The following is a 21577-nucleotide window of genomic DNA, read 5'->3' as shown; positions in this document are numbered from 1 at the left end:
TGGCATCCTTAAGACACTCCAGGTGGGCTGAATTTTTGAAGCTTGTGATTTATTTTTTATTTTTCAACACTCAAAATACTTGTTGAGAGAAGGAAAGGCTGATTTCTTGCATTATCTTCAGGTTACGGTAGGGAAAAAAACAGCAAAATTGTTGGTTCTTTAACTAGATGAACTGGAGCCAAGAAAACACATGGGCAAATACATGCAGATGTGCTCAGCATTACTGAGCTTTTCAGGAGTTTTAGCCCATGCTCATTGCTGTTTCATAGTTTCCTTCAGTCCCAGACACGATGGTTGTTAAAACTAATAACAAACAAGCAGCAAAGGCAGGAATGAAACCAGATGTTGAAAGTCAAATGGACTGGTTGAAGGGTTTTTAGAACTGGATTTTTTTTTCTTTCTTTTAGACTGGTTCAAATAAACAGAAAAATAGCAGCAGCGCTGAAAGAAGTTTGTTTCTAAATTGCTTGTGCTAACCCTCTGTTTTCACAGGGAAGTTGGAAATGAAAACTGAAGATGAGGTGGATTTTCTGAAAGATGGTGACGAGAACGCATCCCGCAGGGAAGCGGTGAGTGCCTCTTACGTGTTGTCACTTGGGCTTTTTCTGTGCATTTTAAAAAAAACACCTCTGTTCTTGTGTCCAGCCACCTAACCTGGTTTTCTTCTCGCAGCATTTGCAAAGCTGAGCATTGTCTATCACTGTGATGTTCTTTTAGCCTTTTAAAAATAGCATGAGCTTTTTTAGACCTCGCATTTTCCAACCACTGATTTAAGCCATGTTTACGTTGTGTCTGTTGGTGACGGAGAGGCTGACCCACAAGGTTCCTCCTGAGGCAAAGCTGTGCAAAGATTTGAATATAATTTGATAGAAGTGATGCCCTGAAATGTGCATGGGGCTGGTGATGCTGCCTTTGGGGTCCCTTCACCTGCCTGCCATGTGCGTGGTCCTGGCGAGTCCCCTCCATCCTCGCTCAGTCTCTGCCCTTCAGAGAGGTTTTGGCAGAGGGAACCATAGCTGCTGGTGGTGCTTGCACAGACTTAAAGGTCTAAAACCATTCGTGGCTGGGAGCATTATTGCCTTTGTCAAAAGAAAAATTACTCATGTGAAGTAGCAGGATCAAGTGTGTGGGGAAAGCCCATATTCCTCATGTCGGTGAAACAATGTAAAAAGATCATGAAAGGGATCAGAAATCAGCTGGTACTGTTTTCTGTTACTTGTGCTTTGCCATATTTAAAGGCTGTTTATGATTTTTTTTAAAAATGTGACTATTGGGCTTGACAGGAAAGTAATTTTTGTTTAAGCAATTCTAAAACATATTTTGCTTTATGAAGAGTTGGGCTTTTTTTTTTTTTTTTTTTGTCTTTCCTTTCCTAGCTGGATTTGCATTTGCTCCTGTATTTTATCTATTATCTCTTTTTCCTGAAAAAATACTGTTTTGTAAATGCTAAATTGCTGGCAGCCTGTGTTGGTGCACTTTGCCACTGAGCAGCTGTGTTTGTGAGTTAGTGTATCATTGTGAAGCTGTTAAAAAGAGAAAACACTGCAGGGATGAGTGAATGTTGCAGGGTGGAGCACCAAAAAACTTTGCTCATCCCACAGTAAAGCTTGTTAGGTGGCAGAACAGTCTTGCCAAAGCTTGTAATAACATCCGGTTTATTCTGTTTTTAACAAGTTAAGGCTTAATTTCTCTAGCTGTTTAGTCAGTGAGTTACTCAGGGACTAGAGCAAATAAATTTCCAAGCTAAAATTCGTGCTGATAAGTCTGTTGTTACTCAAATGTGTGAGTGTAGAGATGCTGATGATTTTTTTTTTACTGACCCTTTATTGAAAATGATTCTCGTGTCTAATACTTACGTATCTGGTAGTAAAGGTATCTCTAGGAAATGCAAATCAGGCCACTCCCTTTTCTTTTCAAATGAGGAAAAAACAAGAGGAATAAACAAGGAAATATATTGAATTTGGCTTTCATTTCCCATGAATTACAGGCATTTTGATTTTGTGTGTGTATGCTTGCTGCTCTTCTTCCTGAACCCGTCCAACACCTCTTCAGAAATCTGGCTTTTCTGGTGCAGGAATAGGAGTGCCAGGGGAATGGAAAGTTTGCTGCAGGACTGACAGGGTTTCCTGTTGCTAAGTTCAACAGAAACAAAATAACAACTGTGCTATATTAAGGTCATTTTTAAAAAAAAGTGGTGGAAGACATAAATAGAGCTTAATTCACACATGTAGGTTGGTCAGGGAGCTGGCCCATAAAAACCATCACAAAGTGTGCAGCTCCTGCCATGTCCTGTCTCTGCTTTATTTAGTGCTGACGTTTTTCTGTTGCCAGAAGTCTTTCAGGTGCTCATTGCCTTCTCATTACAGAGCCATTTTGTGGTTAATAGAAATGGTTTTCTGAAAGGTGGTGCAAATAGAAAAGTAGTTGCTTGCACCTGGTGAGGAGCTGCAGGTATTTAGCAATCTCAGCCAGCTGCCAGCAGCACTGATCCTTGGGAACTGAATTAACTGCTGGTTTATGGGTGAAAATTTATGAAAATGTTATTTATATGCACAGACTCTTAAAAAATAATGTTTTAGTGCCTAAAAAGTGCAACTGCTTGTACAGTGCAACCAGGCTGGATGACAGTAAGCTTAAGCACACTGGAAAGAGAAGGGGGAAAATTCCTTCTTGTGAGCTGGTTTCTGAAGGCTGAGCATTAGCTGCATCCACGATGCTGTTGTTACATGTGTAGGGTTGCAGATGCTTTCCCCTGTTGCTTCAGCAAACTTTGCCTGAGAGAGGCTCTTGTGTATGTCATGGAAAAGCTGCAGCTGAAAAATGTTTAGGAAAATCATGTTCTGTAGGGTTATAAGCACTGAAAAGAAAATAATGGAAAAATGGTTTTTCCAATTAAAATGGGGTTTTAAGTGTCTGTTTCTTAAATCTCCAGAGTGTTTTCTCAGAGGTTGTATTTGTTCAGCTATAGAAATTCTATAACCAAAATTTCCTGAGCTCTTTTCATGTCGAGTGGTGGGTATTCATCCTGCTGGAGACCCCCCCTGGTTCTCATCTTTATTCTTTGTTTAGGGATCTTGAGTAGAGATGAAACAATATTTTGATGTCATCTATTAAAATTGGAGTTGATAGTTTTTAAAATGCAATAATTTTAGATTCTTAACTCAGTGAAATCTGTTGTCACTTCTGCATGCTGTGATGTTAAAATAATTTAGAAGTAATGCCTGGTGGCTCTAGCATTATGAAAGTAAAGTGACAGTTTGAAATTAACTGTACCCTGATAAACTTCTCTTCTTGTGTTGATCCCAGGAATCAGTGATGATTCATTATTTGCTGAATCTTTGTCTTCATGTGGCAGGATGGATAAGGTTGCACTGCTGGGTTCATCTGATGGCTTTGGTTGTCTAAGCCTGTGACTGACAAATTGTAGCTGGCTGACCCCAGAAAGTGAGTTCACTGGGAAATAGCCTTCTCCTTGTATTTATTAATCTCATTAGTTACTTCCTATTGAATTTGATGCATCCTACCTTTATCACATGAATTATTTTTTAATTCATGTCTGTATTTTCAGAAGTTGCAGCCAACCAGATAAATTTCTAAATATCTTCACAGAGAATGGAGCTTGATAAAGATTTCAACTTCCATCTCTTCGCTGGTCCAAGCAGCACAGAAACGTGATATATCAGCAAGGTCACTTTCTGGGGGAATACTTGCAATATTTAAGCTAAGGGTTGGAAGATGGAAGTATGTTTATAAAACTTGCAGATGACATCAGGTTGGGAGGGGTTGCAGGCACTTGGGAGAACAGGGTCAGGGTTCAGTGTGACCTTAAGAAATTGGAGAATGCATTCAGATAAGAGATAAAAGCAGTCACAAAGTGCTTCCCTTGCAAAGAAAAAATAAAAATGCATATTTACTAAGTCACCTTTAAGCTGGAAAGACTTGGGTAGAAAAAGACCGAAGATTTTTAGTGGATCACAAAGGAATCATCAGTGAGAGGCTATTGCAAAAGAGAAAAATCTTGTTTTGAGTTACATTAAAGGAGTGTCCTCTGGAAGCTATGGGAGGTGACAGACTTGTGCATGGCACTGTAGAACCATCAGTGCCATCGAATACAATTTGGGGTGCCCTACTCAAAGGAGGACACAACCATACTGGAAAGTGTCCAGAAAGAAACGAGAAGAGATTGAGAAACGTGAGAAGAGGTTGAAAGAATTGGATTTATTCAGTGCAACAAAAAGAAAACTATTGTGCAATCTAGCAGTCTGCCAACATGTAATAATGGTTATTAAAGTCCCAGATTCCCGTGGCAGCTTAATTTACTGATTTGCTAATTTGCCAGGATGATTTAGGCTGGATGCTGAGAAAACATCTTGTTATCATCATGAAACTGTCAGAAGACCACCTAGGGAGGCTAGGAAATCTCCTTCCCTAGGAATTGTTACAGATAAGATGGATGATGCTATGTTGAGATAGAGCCTGCTGTTGGTCTGTTGCCCTTGCTTTTGGTTTGTAGGCCCTCAGGTTTGTGATTCACTGGAACCAGGGAGAAGAGGAAGGAGCAGCTTGGCCAGAATCCAGCAGGTTGCACAAAGAAAGGAGCCAGGAATGGCAGGACCATATGCAGGTGGGAAGAGGCAATGGGCTGGATTGGAAAAGGGCTTGTGGGAGAGAGGAGAGACCCACGTGTCAGTGAGGTGTGTGTTGAGATGGACTGCAGGTATGAAGAATCTAGAATTTTTTCTGTGTTTCTCTTTTCTGAAGTCAGCAGATAGATGGAGAAACTTCTGGCTGAGGTGTAAAGTGTCCCCCCTCTCTAGTGTCTGGTCCTGAGGAGGAAGGTCTGGTGCCAGTGCTGGTTGTTGGTCAAGTTCATGAATCAAAACTGTTGAACCTCACTGGTGACCCAAGGCAAATGACTGTTATGATTTTCCAGACTCCAATTTATTTTCTTAGGAAGTAACTTATTTAATGAACTGCTCAGCCTGAATTTGTCTGTGCACACCAAAGTCCATTTGCTCCATCTGGATGTGTATGTATTTATGCACTATGGGGTGGTGACTGCAAATCCCTGTCTTCCAACAGGCAGAACAGCCTGGGAAGCTTCCAAACATGATGGGAAATGACAGAGAGAGTGGCTGAAGTGTTAAAAACAATCAAAGTGGGATCCGATGGTGGAAAGTGCAGCCTGAACAATAGGCAGCATCCTCACCCTGCCCCTTTAAAATCACTTCTGTAACTCACTTTTTGTAATTGTTGTCCCGTAACTAGAGTAAACATGGAAAAACCCAGCCAAAAAGGAACCTTCCCTAAGCCTGGCACTACTGCTGGATGGTGACACACACACATACCCATCGGGTCAAAGCTTTAGGCTAGTCATCCCCGAGGCCCTTTCTCACACCCACCAGCATCCTGTGTCTGCCCCGGATGCTTAAAGCTGAGGATCAAGAAGTCTAAGAGGAAATTGTGTCAGATAGGCAACCCCTGAGCGAATTAATGGCTGTGCAGAATTCCTCACCCTGGGTTTTGTCTGTTGTGTGCATCACTGTGCAAGCCACAGTCTGAGGTACGTGCTGGAAAGAGTTGAAAGAAAAGTAGACGGAGGGTTGTGGGGGGAGAAATCTAAACTGGGCTGGGATTCTTGTTGTCTTTTACTATTACTCATGCGTTGCTATCTGGAGCAGGAAGGCATTTATACAAAGAACGTGGCAGGTTTGTGGTCCTGTGCTTCGTTTCTCTGGGTGCTGCAGCTGCAATGCCTTTTTCTCCCGAGCTCTGCTAATCCTCAGCTCGAGTCGTTTCCCAGCTCAGGCACAGGATTCACGGGTGTTAGTGAGAGAAGCAGGAACCTGGACACTGAGCCAAATCCCTGGCTCAGCACAAAGATGCTGCTCCCAGGTTTGGCTCAGTGTGGGCCTGCGGCAGGACGGGGCAGATGAAAGCACCCACACCTCCTCAGGGTTTGTGCCAGCCCTCCCTGATCTCTTGAGATGGTGAGTTGGTTACTTCTCCTCCCCTGTGCCGTTCCCTTCTTCTTCTAGAAGTGAAGTTTGCTGCCTGTAGCCCTGATACTATGTTTTTTCAGCATTTCCTCTAATAAAATATTTGGCTCTGCCATCCTCCCAGTATCAGCTGGAAAGGAATTTTATCCCTCAGCTTTTTCACACTCATTTCAAAAGCATCAAGAGCTACTTGTAGTTTTATTGATTGCAAATACTGTTTCCTTGAAGGAAGAACTGTTTGTATTTTCCTGCTGTAATTTTGAAATGGATACAAGTTAAAGACAACTGTTTAATAATTGTGAGCCTTCTGCAATGCTTGCTTCGAAGGGATCACTCATACAAGTTATTTAGCATCAGTGCAGTAAAGAAGCTTTCTGATGTTCTTTTTGAGACCAGGACTCCATAGTTTTACAGGTGTGTAAAATGCAGAGCTAAAAAATTTACATTGTAGAAAATCCTGTTCTGGCCTTCTCTTCTAGTTGTTAGATATGTTCATTTTGTATGCAGTTGTGAAATTATGCAGCTATAAATGAATGGGTGTATAAGACTGTTACTGTGGCAAAGGAATGCTGGCACTGAGTATTCTACCTTCAGAAGGAAGATACTGTGGTGGTTTTGAATGTTTCAGTCTCCTGTCTTATATAGATTCTTTTGCTTGTGATTGTTGGAATCTATCTTAAAGTTTTGTGGTGTAGCTCTTCCATGGTAGACATGGTTACTGCAGACTGAATTCCTGGTCTAAATATAGAGTAAATTAGGATGATAGCACGAGTGACCAAATGTGGACTTTTTGTTGGAGCCTGCATTAGTATGACAAATGGGTACTTTGGTGTAGAATGGTTTTTTATCCTTCTGAAGGAACTTACCTAGCTCTGTTCAGATATTTTGGAAGTTGAAGCTGGCACTCTGCAATGTAGAAAAGGCACCATTTCTGTTTTTCTCTAGACATGTTTTTTGCACTTCCTTAGTAGATACACTACCTTAGAGGAAAACCTCATCAATATGAGAAATAGGTTTTTAGCTATATTACCATATGTTTTTTCTGATATTTTATGGGGAGTCACAGACTGATGCTTCAGTTTTCTTGCCTTACTGCTATCCGATAGGACAGATTTTCTTTAGTATAATTTTTCAGGATTTGGTAAAGCTCTTGGGGACAGCTTGAGCCAAACTCAGAAAGTCTTCCGATGGGTGAACCACAGGAAGGTAGAAAGCTCCTGCATCCCACCGGGTATGGGTCAGCAGCAACAGCCACTGGCAGGTTCTATGGTCCCTCCTATGCTGTGTTTGTTGTTCTGTGAACAGGACAGGTTCAAAAGAGAAATAAGACCTGGGAAGAGCTTCCATTCTGGGTTGAGAGCAGTGTCTGCAACTTGGGGAGCTTTGGACTGTAACTGTGTGCATGAGGAACAGCTCCCTTCCCACTTCTTACTCTGTTGAGAAAGAGTCAGAAATGAGATGAAGCATTTAAATGGTGATGCTCAACAACTTGAGACTTTGGGAATGACAGGCAAAACTTTACAGGGTTAAAACAGGCAATTCATTTTAGTAAGTTGCTTTAGTAAGGGGTTAGCTCTCCATTGCTGCAAGTCCATTGGGACTGGATATCTGCATGATACACTGCAGCTCTAAATAAACTTCCAAAGCAGCTCTGGAGCTGCTGCAGGGTTACATTGCCTGGCCTGTGTTATCCTGGAGGTTTGGATGGATCTCTTGAAGATCCGTGTTAGAAGGTGAAACCTGGAAGTTGAATCTGAGAGTGCAGAGATAGCTGTCTGAGAGATGAGCAGGATGCTTGGCTGCTGATGAAGAATTACAGGCTCTAGCACTATCCAGACATGGCATTTCTGACTGCATCTTCCAACAAGGGGTGACAAGAATGATGCAAGAAAGAAGAAAAAAGTAAAGGACAAAGGAGAGAAACTTGTATTTGGAATTAGAGTGGAGATGAGAGACTCCTTCTCTTAAGTGTTTCCATTCATGCAGCGTGAATCGTTACGAAAACATATTTGGCTTTTTACCCAGTACTGTTAAAACTCTTTCCATGGAAACATGGAACCAAAATGCATTTAGCCTTGTGGTAGCCTCACAGAATCCCCTTTCTGTTACCATTTTCAACCTTTTCCTCCTCCACACCCTTTTTAGGTGGTCTGTCTGCCCTTATACCATTTTCAGACAAAGGTGGAAATCTCAGATTTTTTTTCTTCCATCATCTCTCTGCTACTGCTCTGTGTCATGTACACATCCTGGTGTGGCCCAGAGTCACTCAGCTGTGTTGCAGAATATTTCTGCTATCAAAATGCTGTTAAAACATCAGATGAGATAAAAGCCTGGACAGTAATTAAATATTTGCTTTTCCATGCAGCATCCTTGCTTGCGTTGAGCAGATTGGCTGCTCTCTGCCTGTGGCAGGGACATCTTTCTTGCTGCTTCCTGCAGAGCAGTGGTATGGGACAGTTTGGCAGTGGCAGAGAGAGCTTTCAGGGAGGCTTTCAGGGCTTTAAGTACCAGGGTTTTAAGCTGGGGACTGTGAAAAAAGACTAGATGGTTAGTGTTGTGTTGCAGTGTATGATTAAAATATCTTGGTCTATGCAGAAGGAGTGAGTAATTCGGTATCCAGGCATATGATACCTGAAATAAAAGCACTTGACTGGTATGAAAGGGTGTGGGTTCAGCAGCTGCAAGTTGGAATTTAACACCCCAGAGATAGGGTAGTGCATTGGGGGTGTTACTGTCCTGGTAGCAAAAGCATCAGCACTTCCAAGGGAAGTTAACTTCTGGTTAGTGAAAGGTTTGTTTTAGTCATGAGGCACACCAAAGAAGAGGAGATGTCTCCAAGTACAGATCCTGTAAAAAGCATGGACACAAGTGATGCTTTTTTGGAGACCCCAGAGCAGGTAGGCATTAAGGGATAAGATAGTTTCTTCTCACTGTCACTTACCTCCTTCCATTGCCAGTTTGTTGTTTTCACTCCCATGGTCTGTGTTTTGGACTTCTGCTTTGGAATAACCCCAGCACAGAGGCTGTAACAGGAATGTGAGAGTTTTGCAATGGTTTAATAAAATATACTTGGTCAGCTGTATAGAAATTAGCAGATGGGAACAAATTCTGAACCACACTTTCTTTTGCACTTGGTCTCATGCAGCTAAAAGGGTTCTTGTCCTTCCACCTTCTCTTTCTGCTTGCTTAGGCATTAAATACATACCAATATAACCATGTATTTGATGTAGTTAACCTGATTTTCTCCTAAGCAGTGGTGAACTTGGCTGCTCCCTCCCTTACTGTGTTTATCATCATGGTGTTAGTGATGTACTCGGCAAAAACGAAGGCAGTAGCTCTGCCCAAGAGAACAGTCCAAAAGATAGACCCAATATTTCTGAGTGATCATTTACTTTCTCATCTATTTATGTAGCTTAAGTCTGAGGTATTGTTGCTAGCCTGTGTTTAACCTGAGTTATGCTGCTCTCCTTTTAGATTTGCAAAAAGATTGATGCTTGGCTTATGGTTTTCTCAGCCTAGTTAGGTATTACTTCTCTCTAAAGACTTTGCCTTGATGTATATACCCTGATACCATTACAGCCACAGTAACAGCAGTTTCCCTTTATTTATGCATGTAGTTATTCAAGGGTATATTCCTACCTGTGAGAAGCAGTGCACCTTTTTCCAATGCCACGTGCCTCCCTGTCCTGAAGCATTTCCATCTCTCTCCTTCAAACACTAAAACTGTCTTTGCAACTACCATGGCACTGGCTCTGCCTATCTCATTTGCCAACTGAATGTGCTCTCCCTGCTTCTATGTTGTCCTTCCAGCTGGTGAGATAAGAGGCAGGAACACGAAGCCTCACCCTCACTCATTAGCCTGAGCTCTGGTACTGAGTCTGCTTAGCATCAAGTGCCTTGTTTTCCTTCTGTCTGAGACTGTACTTAACTCCATAAATCACAAAAAGATCATAATCCTGACTTGCTTAACACCAAACTTCTGCTTGGTTTCTTAACACAGCTGGACACATGAAATGCCTAAAAGTGGTTGGGAGGGATACTATTTCCAAAATACACATTTTCAAAGTCTGGAGGTGCAGGTCTCTGAAATGTTGGTTTGAGTCTGAGATCTTGTGCTTGGGAATGTAGAAATAAATCTCTTCTGCCCCTCCAAAATATTACACTGCAGATTCTTATCAAAGGCATGGACAGGGGTGAGCTGTTAGGGTCTGCTGGGATTAAAGAAATGTTTCTTGGTGTTTTGTTCCACTAATATTTTTAACCCATTAAACAAGGGGATGAAATACATGCTTATCTGCTTGCCCAGAAGGAGGTGAGCAAGTCTTAGCTTCAAATACCTGCATATGAGGGGTGAAAAAAGAGCAGTAATGTACCTTTTACAGCCTTTTAAAAGAGAACTTCTATTTCCAAGAAGTTCCACCTGCAAATGCTCAAATGGAGCATTTGGCTGTAAAGACTGGGGTTTTATGGTGTTAAAACAGGACTTAAATGGCTTTAGGGCAGTGGCAGATTCTGGTTTTAGTTGTATTTTGGGGATATGTGCAGAGAAACTTGTAAAGGATTTTTAGTTCATAGCTGCATGTTTGGGGACTGCATTGGATTTATTTGTCAAGGTTTGTTTATTACTTGTTTCGGGGTTGGACTAGATGATCTTTCGAGGTCCCTTCCAACCCCAAGGATTCTATGATTCTATGATGATTCTATGATTCTATGCCAAAGAAGCCCAGAACAGTGTAGATGAATCCTCTGCCTTTGTTATAAATCTAAGTATATAGACTAAATAAATAACTTCTTTCTGGGCTTAATATCCTTATGGTGCACCAGACAAGAAAAATTTTTGCCTTGGAGTAGCTCCTAGAATTCTTTAGTGCTGAAATATCTCCTTTGCTTGCAAACCTGGGGCTCTCCCTCCTTTAGATAAGTGGTTTTTGTTTAAACTGGCTCTCCTTGTGACTGTCCTTTTGGGCAGGGGTTGGCACAAGTCAGGCAATCCAGTCTTACCAATTGACCTAGCCAAAGAAAAAAAACAAAAAACAAAAACTGTTTTAAAAAAACCCCAAAACCAACTTGTGTGACTGTACCAGCAGATGTGTCCATAAGCCATTGATTTTTTTAGGTTATCCCATCTTAAATACAGTGCAGGGAGTGGAAAGGGTCAAAAGGGTAAAATATATCTAGGAGAGATTTTTCCTACTTGAGAGAACTTTATAAACTGTCAGTGAAGCTGTAAACAAAGTTGCACCAAAATATATAGTGGCTTTCAGTTTGTGTCTTTTTTCTTGTTGCTGGCTGCTTGGGTTAACAAAGACAGTATTTTTCTTTCAATAGCTTTCAGATCTTTGGGTATTTTTGCTTATGCGTCTGCATTAAATAAGCCCATTTAACAAAATCTGATCCTCTTATAAACATGGAATAATGACAGTATCCTACATATGGGTTTCATTAATTTTTGCATGTTTTGAAGTTGCCTTTTTTTCTCCAACAAGCTAACTTCAGAAACAGCAGAGATTAATGCTCCATAATAGCTAAACTGACTAGCTGAGCAGTCAGCAATTCTAATTCAGGCGAGAAGGCGTTTCTGGTTAAGTTATTTAATGCAAAAAGGATATTTTGTTCTGTGCAGAACGATGCTACGTAATCTGTACTCCTCCCAGTTGCTGTTACTGGTTTGCTTTGATTGAACTGGCATCAGTTCTGCTGATTATCTGCAGGCTTTCTTGCTTCTGAGTCTTACAAATGCTTTGGATTTGAGCCTCAAGAGAGAACTTCAGAACATTTTCCCCTTTCTTCCTAAGAAAACAAAACCAACCCTTTCCTTGTAGACACTGGTGAGGAATTTCAGATGCTTCATTTTCCTTATCTGGGGAACTTGCAAGGCTCACAGATATAATAAACGCTGGGTTTTGACATTTTTTGCCCCAGTTATCCTCATTTGTTGGCTTAAATTTGTTTATTAATGAAAGTTGGTAAATGTATGGAAGTGCAGCAGCTGTGGCAGGTAGGGAATGAGAGAGGGCAGCATAAAACCTCAGGAAATATTTTCCTGTGTGTATTGGTCTCACAGCTCCAGTGTTTGCAAGGACATTCCCTACTGTCAACTGAGGAGTGGAATAGAAGCAGGGTTTGGATTCATTCTTCCTGTTAGGAATTCTCCTTGCAACAAAAAATATTATTTTAAAGGGATCTTTGAAAAAGCTGGTAGAGGAGATGGAGCATATGTTAATTTATGACTTTAGAAATAAATATTTTATTCTTTACTTTTGGGGAACAATGTCAACAATTGAGAAAATTCCTCACTAATGATGATTCTTTCACATGTCTGCCTGTTAATTATCCATATGTTTTATGTCCTGCAATCCCTTTATTCCTGAAATTCAAGCTGTAGAGACATGTTTGTTTAATATTCCTTGCAGAGGACTACCAGGGAAACAGATAAAACAGTGAGCAAATGGATACTCATGGCACTAAAGCAGACCTCCCAGGCAGGAGCTGGAATCTGAATGCCTCCTCTCAAAGTTTGCATTGGATTTTATTTCAAGTTTCCAAATGCACGTAGAGAGGGCATGAAAATATTGGTTGGATGTGAGGGAAGGTAGGAGGGTGAGCTGGAGTGTCTGTTATTGCTGGGGAGAGAAAGACTTGGCTGCCCTCAGAGCATCTCGGTTACCAGTCGGGTCTTAGATCCCCACAAAACAAACAGAAAAATTGGAAGGACAAAACAAATACCACAGTGTCTTCAATCCCCTGCCTTCATTAGCAGCCAAGCAAAAAATTGACCTGGAAATATGATGGGTGCCTTTGTACGGTGTTCTGCTTTCCCACCACTCCCCCTCCCAGATTTTCAAGTTAAAAGATGAAAGGAGAGATAATTTTTTCCCTTTTGACAGTGTGCCCAGCCAGGACAATACACTGGGTCATGGGGGCTTCCCAAGGGCTGAGTCCTAAAGACTTCAGTTAAAAGGAGAAAGAAAAAAAAAAATCAAAAAGAGGGAAGCTGAATCATTTTCTGGCATGATTTATTCATTCTGAATGACGCTTCTGTGTTTTTCACTTTAGATTACAGTGCCTTAAACTGGAGACATAAATGAATGGTAAAAGTTGAATAATTTCCTCAGTTCAAGTTGTGTCATTTTTATATTGTCTATTAATTTTACTCACTGACACCATACGTCATTTTTGTTGGGCTTTATCCACCAATTCATCTATGTAACCTGCCATCCTGTCTCTCTTTATAGATAAATACATAAATTCTTTTGATAGAAGCATCCACTTGGAACAGATTCTTATTGTAGGGATATACGTGGAGCAGCCCAGGTGATGTCTGCTCCTGTGCTGTGCCTACAGCAGTTGGTATCATGCTATCATTTTGGAAGATGATGTGGTGTTTCCTGCATTCTATCAATGCAAGATGGTTTTTCCTAAGAAAAACTCATGCTAATTCTTAACCTCATACCTTTAACTGTAAGACTTTACTCCTTGCAGGATTTGTTATTATGGGATAATGAAATGTGTATTAATTCGTGTAAATCAATACTTTCTTGTATCCTGTATCTATTTCACTGATGTCAGAACATGCTTTTTTATTATGAAGCATTCCTTCAAGTTTGACATTTGTGAGCTTTATAGATAATGAAACATCCCTTTTTCTTTTTATTTTTTCCTTCTTTTTTTTTTTTCTTTCTTGCATTTGAGGTAAATGTGTGATCTCTTCACCTCCTACATGTCACTTAGGTATTGTATGGATTGAGTAGGCTTCAAATCTTTGGTGGATAGGCTGTATGAACCAATTTCCAGTAGCTTGTCTAATATTTACAATGGTTTGAAAACTCCTATAAATGCAATTCACTATTTTAAATACTTATATTTATATAATTCTTTCAGATCCCAGAAGCTGTAATCCTGCCTTTAGAGTAGGAGGGGTTGAATCACCTTAATTAGCAAACATTATTGCTGTGTGTGTATAAATTCACCTTCCATTACTGGCACCTGAAAAAAATGTGAAGGGAAATTGAAGCTAAGCCAATGTCACCAGCTTTAGTGCTGGATAAGATAAAAAGTGAACATCATCTAACCCCCTTCAGCAGCACCTTCAGTCTGGGCTGAGACAGCTGTGAAACCACAGCAATATCTCCCGTCTATATATCTTGGTTAAAAATTGTATTATTCTTTCTGAAAGACCAATGGTTTTGTGTTTTACCCATCTGTAGATAATCAGACCCTGTGCCCCAGTGGGAATTGCCTGAGCACAGGAGGAGCTGGTGTCCCAGAGGCCACGGGATTTGCAAAGCTGCTTCTGAGGGGCTTCTGCAGGTTATAAGTGAAGTGCTCCTTGGCAGCCTGCTTTGGGGACTGTTCTCCTTTTATCCACTTGTATTTTCCCTTCCCTGTTTTAAGGATGCTGGAATTCACCAAGGGGAAAAAACATGTTCAGTGTCTGACAGGGAGAAGTGTTTCTCTCAACTCCCATAACATGCTAAATAAATATCTGTGGCTCGGTCCAAGATCCCACAGCACTTCAGCCAGCCAGACATCTTGATTTGCAGTTATTTTTGGTAAAGGCAGAATAGATGTTGCAAAGTGATGTAAAGTCAGCTGAGGGGTTGCTAATCTCTTGCGTGGGATGTGTTTCTCCTGTAGCCATTTGGGAGCAGAAAGATGGGCAGTTGACTTCCTCTGAAAGGATGTTCAGGCATGTTCTGTGGCAGACCAAAACTTCAGCATTTTTCTGAAGGTTATGTGGACAATAGAAATTCCTGAGAAATGCACACTGAGTCTCTGAGAGATATTAGAAAAGGGAAGATGAGGAAATGGCTGAAGGTCTCAGAAGGTGTTTTTATATATTCTCAAAACATATGTATCCATATGTCTGACAGCTTTTCAAGCCCTCCTTCCTTTGTGATTCCTTAGCTGGTTGTGATGGTTGTCTCTTTAAGCTCAAATGCAGGCAGCAGCTGTGCAGGGGTTTGTTTGGATATAAAATTCAGCTCAGTCATTTCCCAAAGCATGGTATGGCTCAGCAAGGAAATGTCTCTCTCAAGACCTTTGTGTGAAGAATTGAATGACTGAAATAGACAGGAGAGCCAGGGCTGCCAGGATGGAGAATAAAACTTGTGTTGATACTATGGATTATTTGCCCCAAGGATTAAGTTGAGCTGCTGAATATGGAGGTGTTTTAGGACCAGGATTGTGAAGATTTGTTGCCTCCATTGAAGAGCTTTCCCCTTACTCAGTGCCTGCCACAGATGGAACCCTTGTGATCTCGGCTCATGAGGGACTGAGCACCTCCCTCTTCCTGACTCCTCTGACTTTTCTGTGCCCTGCCTCATAGAGGAATCAGAATCATGAGCAGCCTTTCAGAACCTCCTTATCCAGAGGATGCTGCTTGGTGGAACACTGATGAGTTGTGCCATGGTCAGACGGATATGGCCCTGAATCCAAGTGCTATTGTAGCAATGCAGATGGAACAGGCAGAGAGCAGGTCAGCCACAGAAGTCCTCTCAGTCTTGCAGCACTTCAGAAAAAATGAGAAATGCTTTATCTAACATGAAGGGCCCTTCACCACGATCTGCAGTGTGAGTGCTTGCTAGCATTCAGCAACTGCCTGGTCTTCAAAATCCACATTCCAGCATCCATCTGGGTCTCCTCTCCTGCGGATGCTGACCCGTCTCCCAGCAGACATAGTGGTGTGTACTCCCTTCCAGACTGGACATGCTCCTCTTAGAAGCTTTGCTGTATTAGAGAGCAGATTTCCTTTGCCTTACTTAGTTTTAGAAAATAAAAAAGGGGGGGTTGTTTTGTCTATCCTTGCAAGTGTCAGAAACAAAATTTAAAATACCTCTTCCAAAAAGCTGATTTTTTTTTAAGAAAAGAGCAATGGAAATTTTACTTCTCTCTGACTGTCTGATAAATTTGTTTTCTCCTGTGTTTAGTGCCCAAAAGAGGGTTTTGACTTGCTTAAGACATGGGAGAATTTCTTCCTTTCATCTACTGCTCCATTAGTTCCTATCAGAGCCACAGTTAAAACAGTTGTTATGCCTGAGTCTTTCTGCAGATTGCATCATGTTCAGTGTTTCATAACAATATGACAAAAGTAATTTGAAACAGATAACAATAGTGCAGTCTGTTTCAGAATAACCATGATTTCCTTGTCATTAAGAGGTCTGTTAGCAGGGAGGGGAGGAGGAGTTTTATCTGGATGAGTTACAGATCATATGGTGCGATTGAGCGCCTTTCCCTACCCCCCCCCTCCCCCCCTTTCCTTCCCTTGAAATTCACAGTGCTGGACTTTGGTTTGGATACGAAACGATTGGATAGTTTCAAACTCCTGTCTGCACAAAGCAGCTCAGCACTTCCAGATGTTTTCAATAAGGAGCCCAGAACTGTCGCATCAGCAGTCGGTGGCCCAGGCTGCTGCTTGTATCTCTACTCCATTTTGAGTAACTTGCAGGGGGACAAAAAAAAAAAAGTTACTTACTTGTTGGAGTAGGTTTTTTATTTAATCTTTATCCTCTGATTGTCTGGTACATTGTGTTTCTAAAGATACATACTGCATGCTGTGTAAAGATGTGTATGGGATTCAACAAACTGCCTTAAACAGATGGACTAAAGAGAGAGGAAAGCTTTGTTCTGCTTCATCCAGGCTGAGTCTGCCCTGTGTGCATGAGGCTGTATGCAAGGGGAGAGCTCCAGCCTGAAACAATGCAGCAAAAGCCCCACTTAATGTGGGAGGAGAGTGATGGTCTCCCAAGGGGGTGTATGTCTGGCACATTATCTTCTTTTTGTTTATATTACATTTCTTCCCCCCTCCTCTAACAGCAAAGTCTGGAAAGGAAGATGAGATAGACTTGGGGTGTCTGTAGTCATCACTGGCCTCCTGATCTTGGCTGTGAGTCAGGAACATAACCACAGAGAAGCTCTTGGAACAAATTAGGGATTTGGAAGCTTAAATTTGAAAAGAAAAAGAGAATGGAGATCAGGAGATATTTTGTGTTGATTTATTTGTTTGTTTGTGGTGATTATTTCCCTCTGTAGAGGTGTCCAGAGGGATCAGTTGTCAAACTTTACTAGATCAAGATGTGTAATTATGGAGGAAGGCATCTCATCATCTTCATTCACAGCTTCCCTGGGCAGCTCTCACCACCTGCCTGCAAGATGCACCTGAACTTTGTGTTCCCTCCTGTCCCATGAAGGCATGTGTGGGTACTTGTGGCTTTTGGCTATACCAAGATGCATATGCAAAGCTCAGTAAAATTGGCCTCCTCTTTTTAACTTCCTTCTATGAAGGCTGCACTGCTCCTCACCTCCTTTAACTAGAGATGTTTCTCAATTCTTCTTACCTGCAGGAAGGGTGAGATAATGTGACCCACAAAACATTAGGTGTTAATGCAGCTACACATCAGACCTGCTGCAACTCTGTGGAAGATGCACTACCACAGTTGGTAGCAATGCTACTAACCCTGTACCCTACTAACTTGCTCTCTGAAAGGTGAACTTGTTTGAGCCTTGCAGCTCAACATCTTCTGGTTGCTGTAGGTGTTCCGTGGTTCAAAGTTGAAGCACATTATTAGGAGCACTTTGACAGAGCTTTGCAGTTGTTGTGTGGATAAATCTTGACCTTACGTATCAGCAGCTGTCTTTAAAATGAGTTGAAAACAAAGTTACGTTCTGTATCAGTTAAAAAATATGGGTGCTCCATAATGAAACATAAGAGGATCTTTAAGGCACGGTATCTGCTGTGAATTCCTTTACCTGAGCTAAATCCACAAAGTTTCTTTAGAGGTTCCTGTCTTGTAAATTTAGATTTAAGGAAATCCCTGCCTTTTATGGTAGCATTTGAAGGGCTGGAATGCTGTCACAGCCATTTCTGATTCCTCATCTCGACAGGCACATGATTGCTGGGATTCATTACTTATGGAGGAAACTGGTGGCTCCAGAAAGTCCCCGAAGTGCTACCACGTTTTCTGTGTGTCCTAACACTGAAAGCAGAAGCTCTGTGTGTTTTTGAGGAGAACAGAGCCTTTGGCTGACAACTGAAGCTGGGTATTATAGCTGTCAAAGAGCCTTGTAAAGGAGATCCTCTTCAGTTAAGATGGTGGTGTGGTGGAGATGAAGCTTTGGGTTGTGAGGGAGAGACCAGAGCGTAATGGAAGTGGGGGGAGATACCTCACATTGAGAATAAGTGTGTCCCTAACTGGAAGAAGCTGCTAGTCCCCAGCCCACTCCAGCACATAAGTATGTGCATGTTCATGGTGTGATGCCCAGCAGTGGACCTTGGAGTGGCCACCAAGCCATGGAAAGTCCTAGGAAAAGATGCCCTTCTCAACTTGCTTACAGAGCCTGCTAAATTGAGAGGGTAGTTATTTTATTTTTTTAGTAATCTGGCTGTGTACAAAGTGGGGGTGTCGTATTCAGGGGAGCCCAAAATAGTACTTTGTGTTTCTGTAAACTCCCATTCTTCAGTCTTTTACCAAATAGGGGTGAAGGGGTGTTTATTCCTGTGTTACCCAGAGGCAGACTCCTGGTGCAGTGTTTTTGGGTAGCCAGAAGATAGGGTAGTACTGGAAAGAGAGGAACTGAAGTGCTCACTCACAGCACATGTACTTACACCTCCTTTGGAAGACTCCCTTTGCATTCCGATGTCAAAAACTCAGTTTTTATCCTGAAATTCAGTAGTCTGCAAGGTTAGAGTCACCTTTGCCAGAACTTGAGCTGGTGGTTACAAAGCTCTTCATACAGCCAGGTGACTTTGGTCACCCTGGATGAAAAGACCTCCCATCCCCTCACTGAACTCCACCAGTGGAACAAATCCCGGCAGCAGGAGGTGAGCCAGTTGACCTGGTGCCATGAGGATGGCTCTAGGAGCTCTGCAGTTAAACACTGGGGTGATAAGCACCATTTCCTATGTCTGTGTTTCCTGCTTTGCAACATGGGATTAACTATTCTGCATCTGCAGCGTTTCTGTCCAGAAAAGCAGCAAGTTCTGCTTGCTACAGACTCCCAACCACAGAACCTCCCCCTCCTCTTTTCTTCTCTCTTCTCTTTTTTTTTTTTTTTTTCCTTAACCACCCCCATTCGCTTTTGAATCGGTGAATGAGGGAATGTCTAAAGCTAGGGAAGTATGGAAAGATTTCATCCCTGGAGAGGTCAGGGTGGGGTGGAAAGTGGAGGGGGCTGCAAGGGGGCAGTTTGAAAACAGGAAACCATGTGGCAGCGTGAACGCAGGGCCCAGCTGATGTGAAAGAGCTATTGAGGAGAGATCTGACTGGCCCAGCCTTACAGAGACTAAAAAACTTTAGGTTTTTTTTGTTTTTTCTTTGAAAGAATAAAAGCTCTGCCTTTCAGGCTAGAATAAAAGAGGGGAAAAAAGTCTTTTCTGGAGAAAGCAGGCTGCTGAAATCTTTTGCTAGACAAGTAAATGGACATCAGTAAATGGCTGATTTCCTTTTTTTTTTTTTTTTTTTGTCTGAGCTGATTAAATTGCTCAGGAAGGGTTAAGCCTGAAATTCTCTTTCACTCACCTGTCCTTTGGGGAGTGTGAAGAATCTTTTTTAGTCCCAAAGACACGTCCCTTTGCTTTTCAGTCTCCTTTTGGAGGAAACGTGCACCGAGTGCCTGCAGCTGGAGGTAGAAGAGGCTGGGAAAGAAAACTGCAGCTTTTTCTTCCCCCTCTCCCTCCTTTTTTTTTTTTTTTTTTTTTTGCTTTTCTCTGAAGAGATGAATCATGCTCTCATAACTGCAAAGAAATTTTAAAAGCTGGGAGAACACTGGTGCAGGACTAAAAAGGCAAGCAGTGACGTCCCAGCCCAAATCAGGAGGGAGTGGCTTTATTTCGTTATTTTCTTTCCTTTTTCCCTTTGCTGTCATTAGAAATTTAAACTTAATGCAAAACCAAGCCTTTCTGTCTGGTGAACAGTGGACTGACTCGAAAGGAGGAAATACTCTTTTTTAATTTTACTTTCGGCGTATGAGGGCGTGAAAGAAAGCTCACGTTGGTGACAGTATTTACATTGGATACGGTCATCAGCTTTTTGGATTTTTTCTGCTTTTCCTGAATTAGACCTGTCGTGCCTGAGTCAACCTTCTGCCTTCCCTCTCGGAGGATCAAGGTTCCTGCTACACACATCTGGCTTTTGTTCCCTTTTGGGGCAGGATTTTCATTCTGTTGCTTTTTGGATATCAAAATTGTCTGGAAAACATTTTTTTTTTTTTACTTATTAATCTTAATGGGACAGCTGATACCATTCTTGGCAGTTGCAAAAAGAAAAAAAACAAAAACCAACAATAATCCTATATGTATAAAGCTCTCTTCAAATACCTTTTGTTTGCTATAAGTTCCTGCATTGCCTGTATAAGCAAATCTGTTCCGAGAAGACTTTATCAGCCGGTCGCAGCTCTGGGACTTTCTTTTTCCTGCTGAGAGGCTCAGACAGACTGCTGTGCAGAGACACGGGGACTCCTCTGAGCTCCTATGTGAGAGGTCTGGAGCATTCCTGGCCGTGGTCAGTCCGGGGTTTGTGGTGGGCTCTGCTCCTCCACACCCGGCTTTTTGGAGAAAATGTACGAACGCCACAAGAGGCGATACAGCCTGTGCGACATTTCCAAGGTGGACAGGACTGTAGATGTTGTGTTGTTAAAGGTATGATGTTTGTGTTTGCTTCTTTATGGGTTCTTTTCCCCACCGATAATGGGTCTGTCTTGTTTCGTGCTATACCCATCCCCTAAAATGAAAGGTGCACAGAGGGGAAACAGGTGGAAGAGTTCTTGTTCTGCAGCATGAAGGTAGCTTTGAGTGCTAGCAAACCATTTTATGGCAAGTACCATTTTATTCCTACTACCAGATAATCTCTTGTGGCATGCATTCAGGTGTCATTTCAGAGACCTTTCCCTGGCCTTCCCCATCCTCTGCTGATAGACAGTCCCCTTCTACCTTACAACCTTCTTTGCTCATCCATGGGTTTCCTCTGTAAGGGTTTTCATTTCCACTGGTCACTTTTTAGGGTTGAAATGCACACGCATGCCCCTTGAAAGATGTATTCTGCCAAAAAGGGCATGGTGGATCCTCCTTTCCCTCTGTTTTTTGTTTGTGTTTGAAGGGTGTTGCTGCCTGTCTTATTGTTTGGGTGTGAGTTTTGCCTCAAGATGGGCTGTAGCAAGAGCGAGGAGTGGCTCTTGGCTAATTGTCCCAGTGTGTTCCTCCTCTAATTCTAAAATTAGCAAGTGCTCCACCAAATGGCACAGTGGCAGTCTGGGAATGTCCCGTCTCTGTAACAGCTTTTTGGAGCTTCAGCAGTTTCCTGGCAAAGTGGATGGAAATCAGAAAGCAGCCAGAGGGACTGCAAAATGCAGCCTGACTTAGAGGTCGGAGCTCCTGGAAGATCATTTCCTTTCCCTCTCCATTTTTCTCTCTTCTCTTTTCCTAGGTGAAGCAGTGTGTTTCTCTATGATTATGTGGCTTCTTTTTATGTTTTTTGCTTCATGCCCTGGTTTAAGAGTTAAGAACGTGGAAAAAAATTATTTTCAGATGTTTTGTTTTCTGTTTCATCTGCACTAAAATAGACCTAGCAGTTGCTAACCTGCAC

General features: G+C 41.9%; 1 protein-coding gene across 1 annotated transcript in view; it reads left to right on the top strand.

The window, feature by feature from the left end:
* Positions 1 to 21577, top strand: part of AKAP13 (A-kinase anchoring protein 13) — a 205591-nt gene that overhangs the window by 117147 nt on the left and 66867 nt on the right. Inside the window, exon 10 of the mRNA XM_030456754.1 lies at positions 493 to 569. Within this exon, the coding sequence (XP_030312614.1) occupies positions 493 to 569 (77 nt within the window). The remainder of the gene's footprint in view (positions 1 to 492; positions 570 to 21577) is intronic.

This window comes from Calypte anna, chromosome 10 (assembly GCF_003957555.1).
Source record: "Calypte anna isolate BGI_N300 chromosome 10, bCalAnn1_v1.p, whole genome shotgun sequence".
NCBI lineage: Eukaryota > Metazoa > Chordata > Aves > Apodiformes > Trochilidae > Calypte > Calypte anna.
Note: the sequence above shows the minus strand (reverse complement) of the source record. Positions and strands in the feature narration are given on the sequence as shown.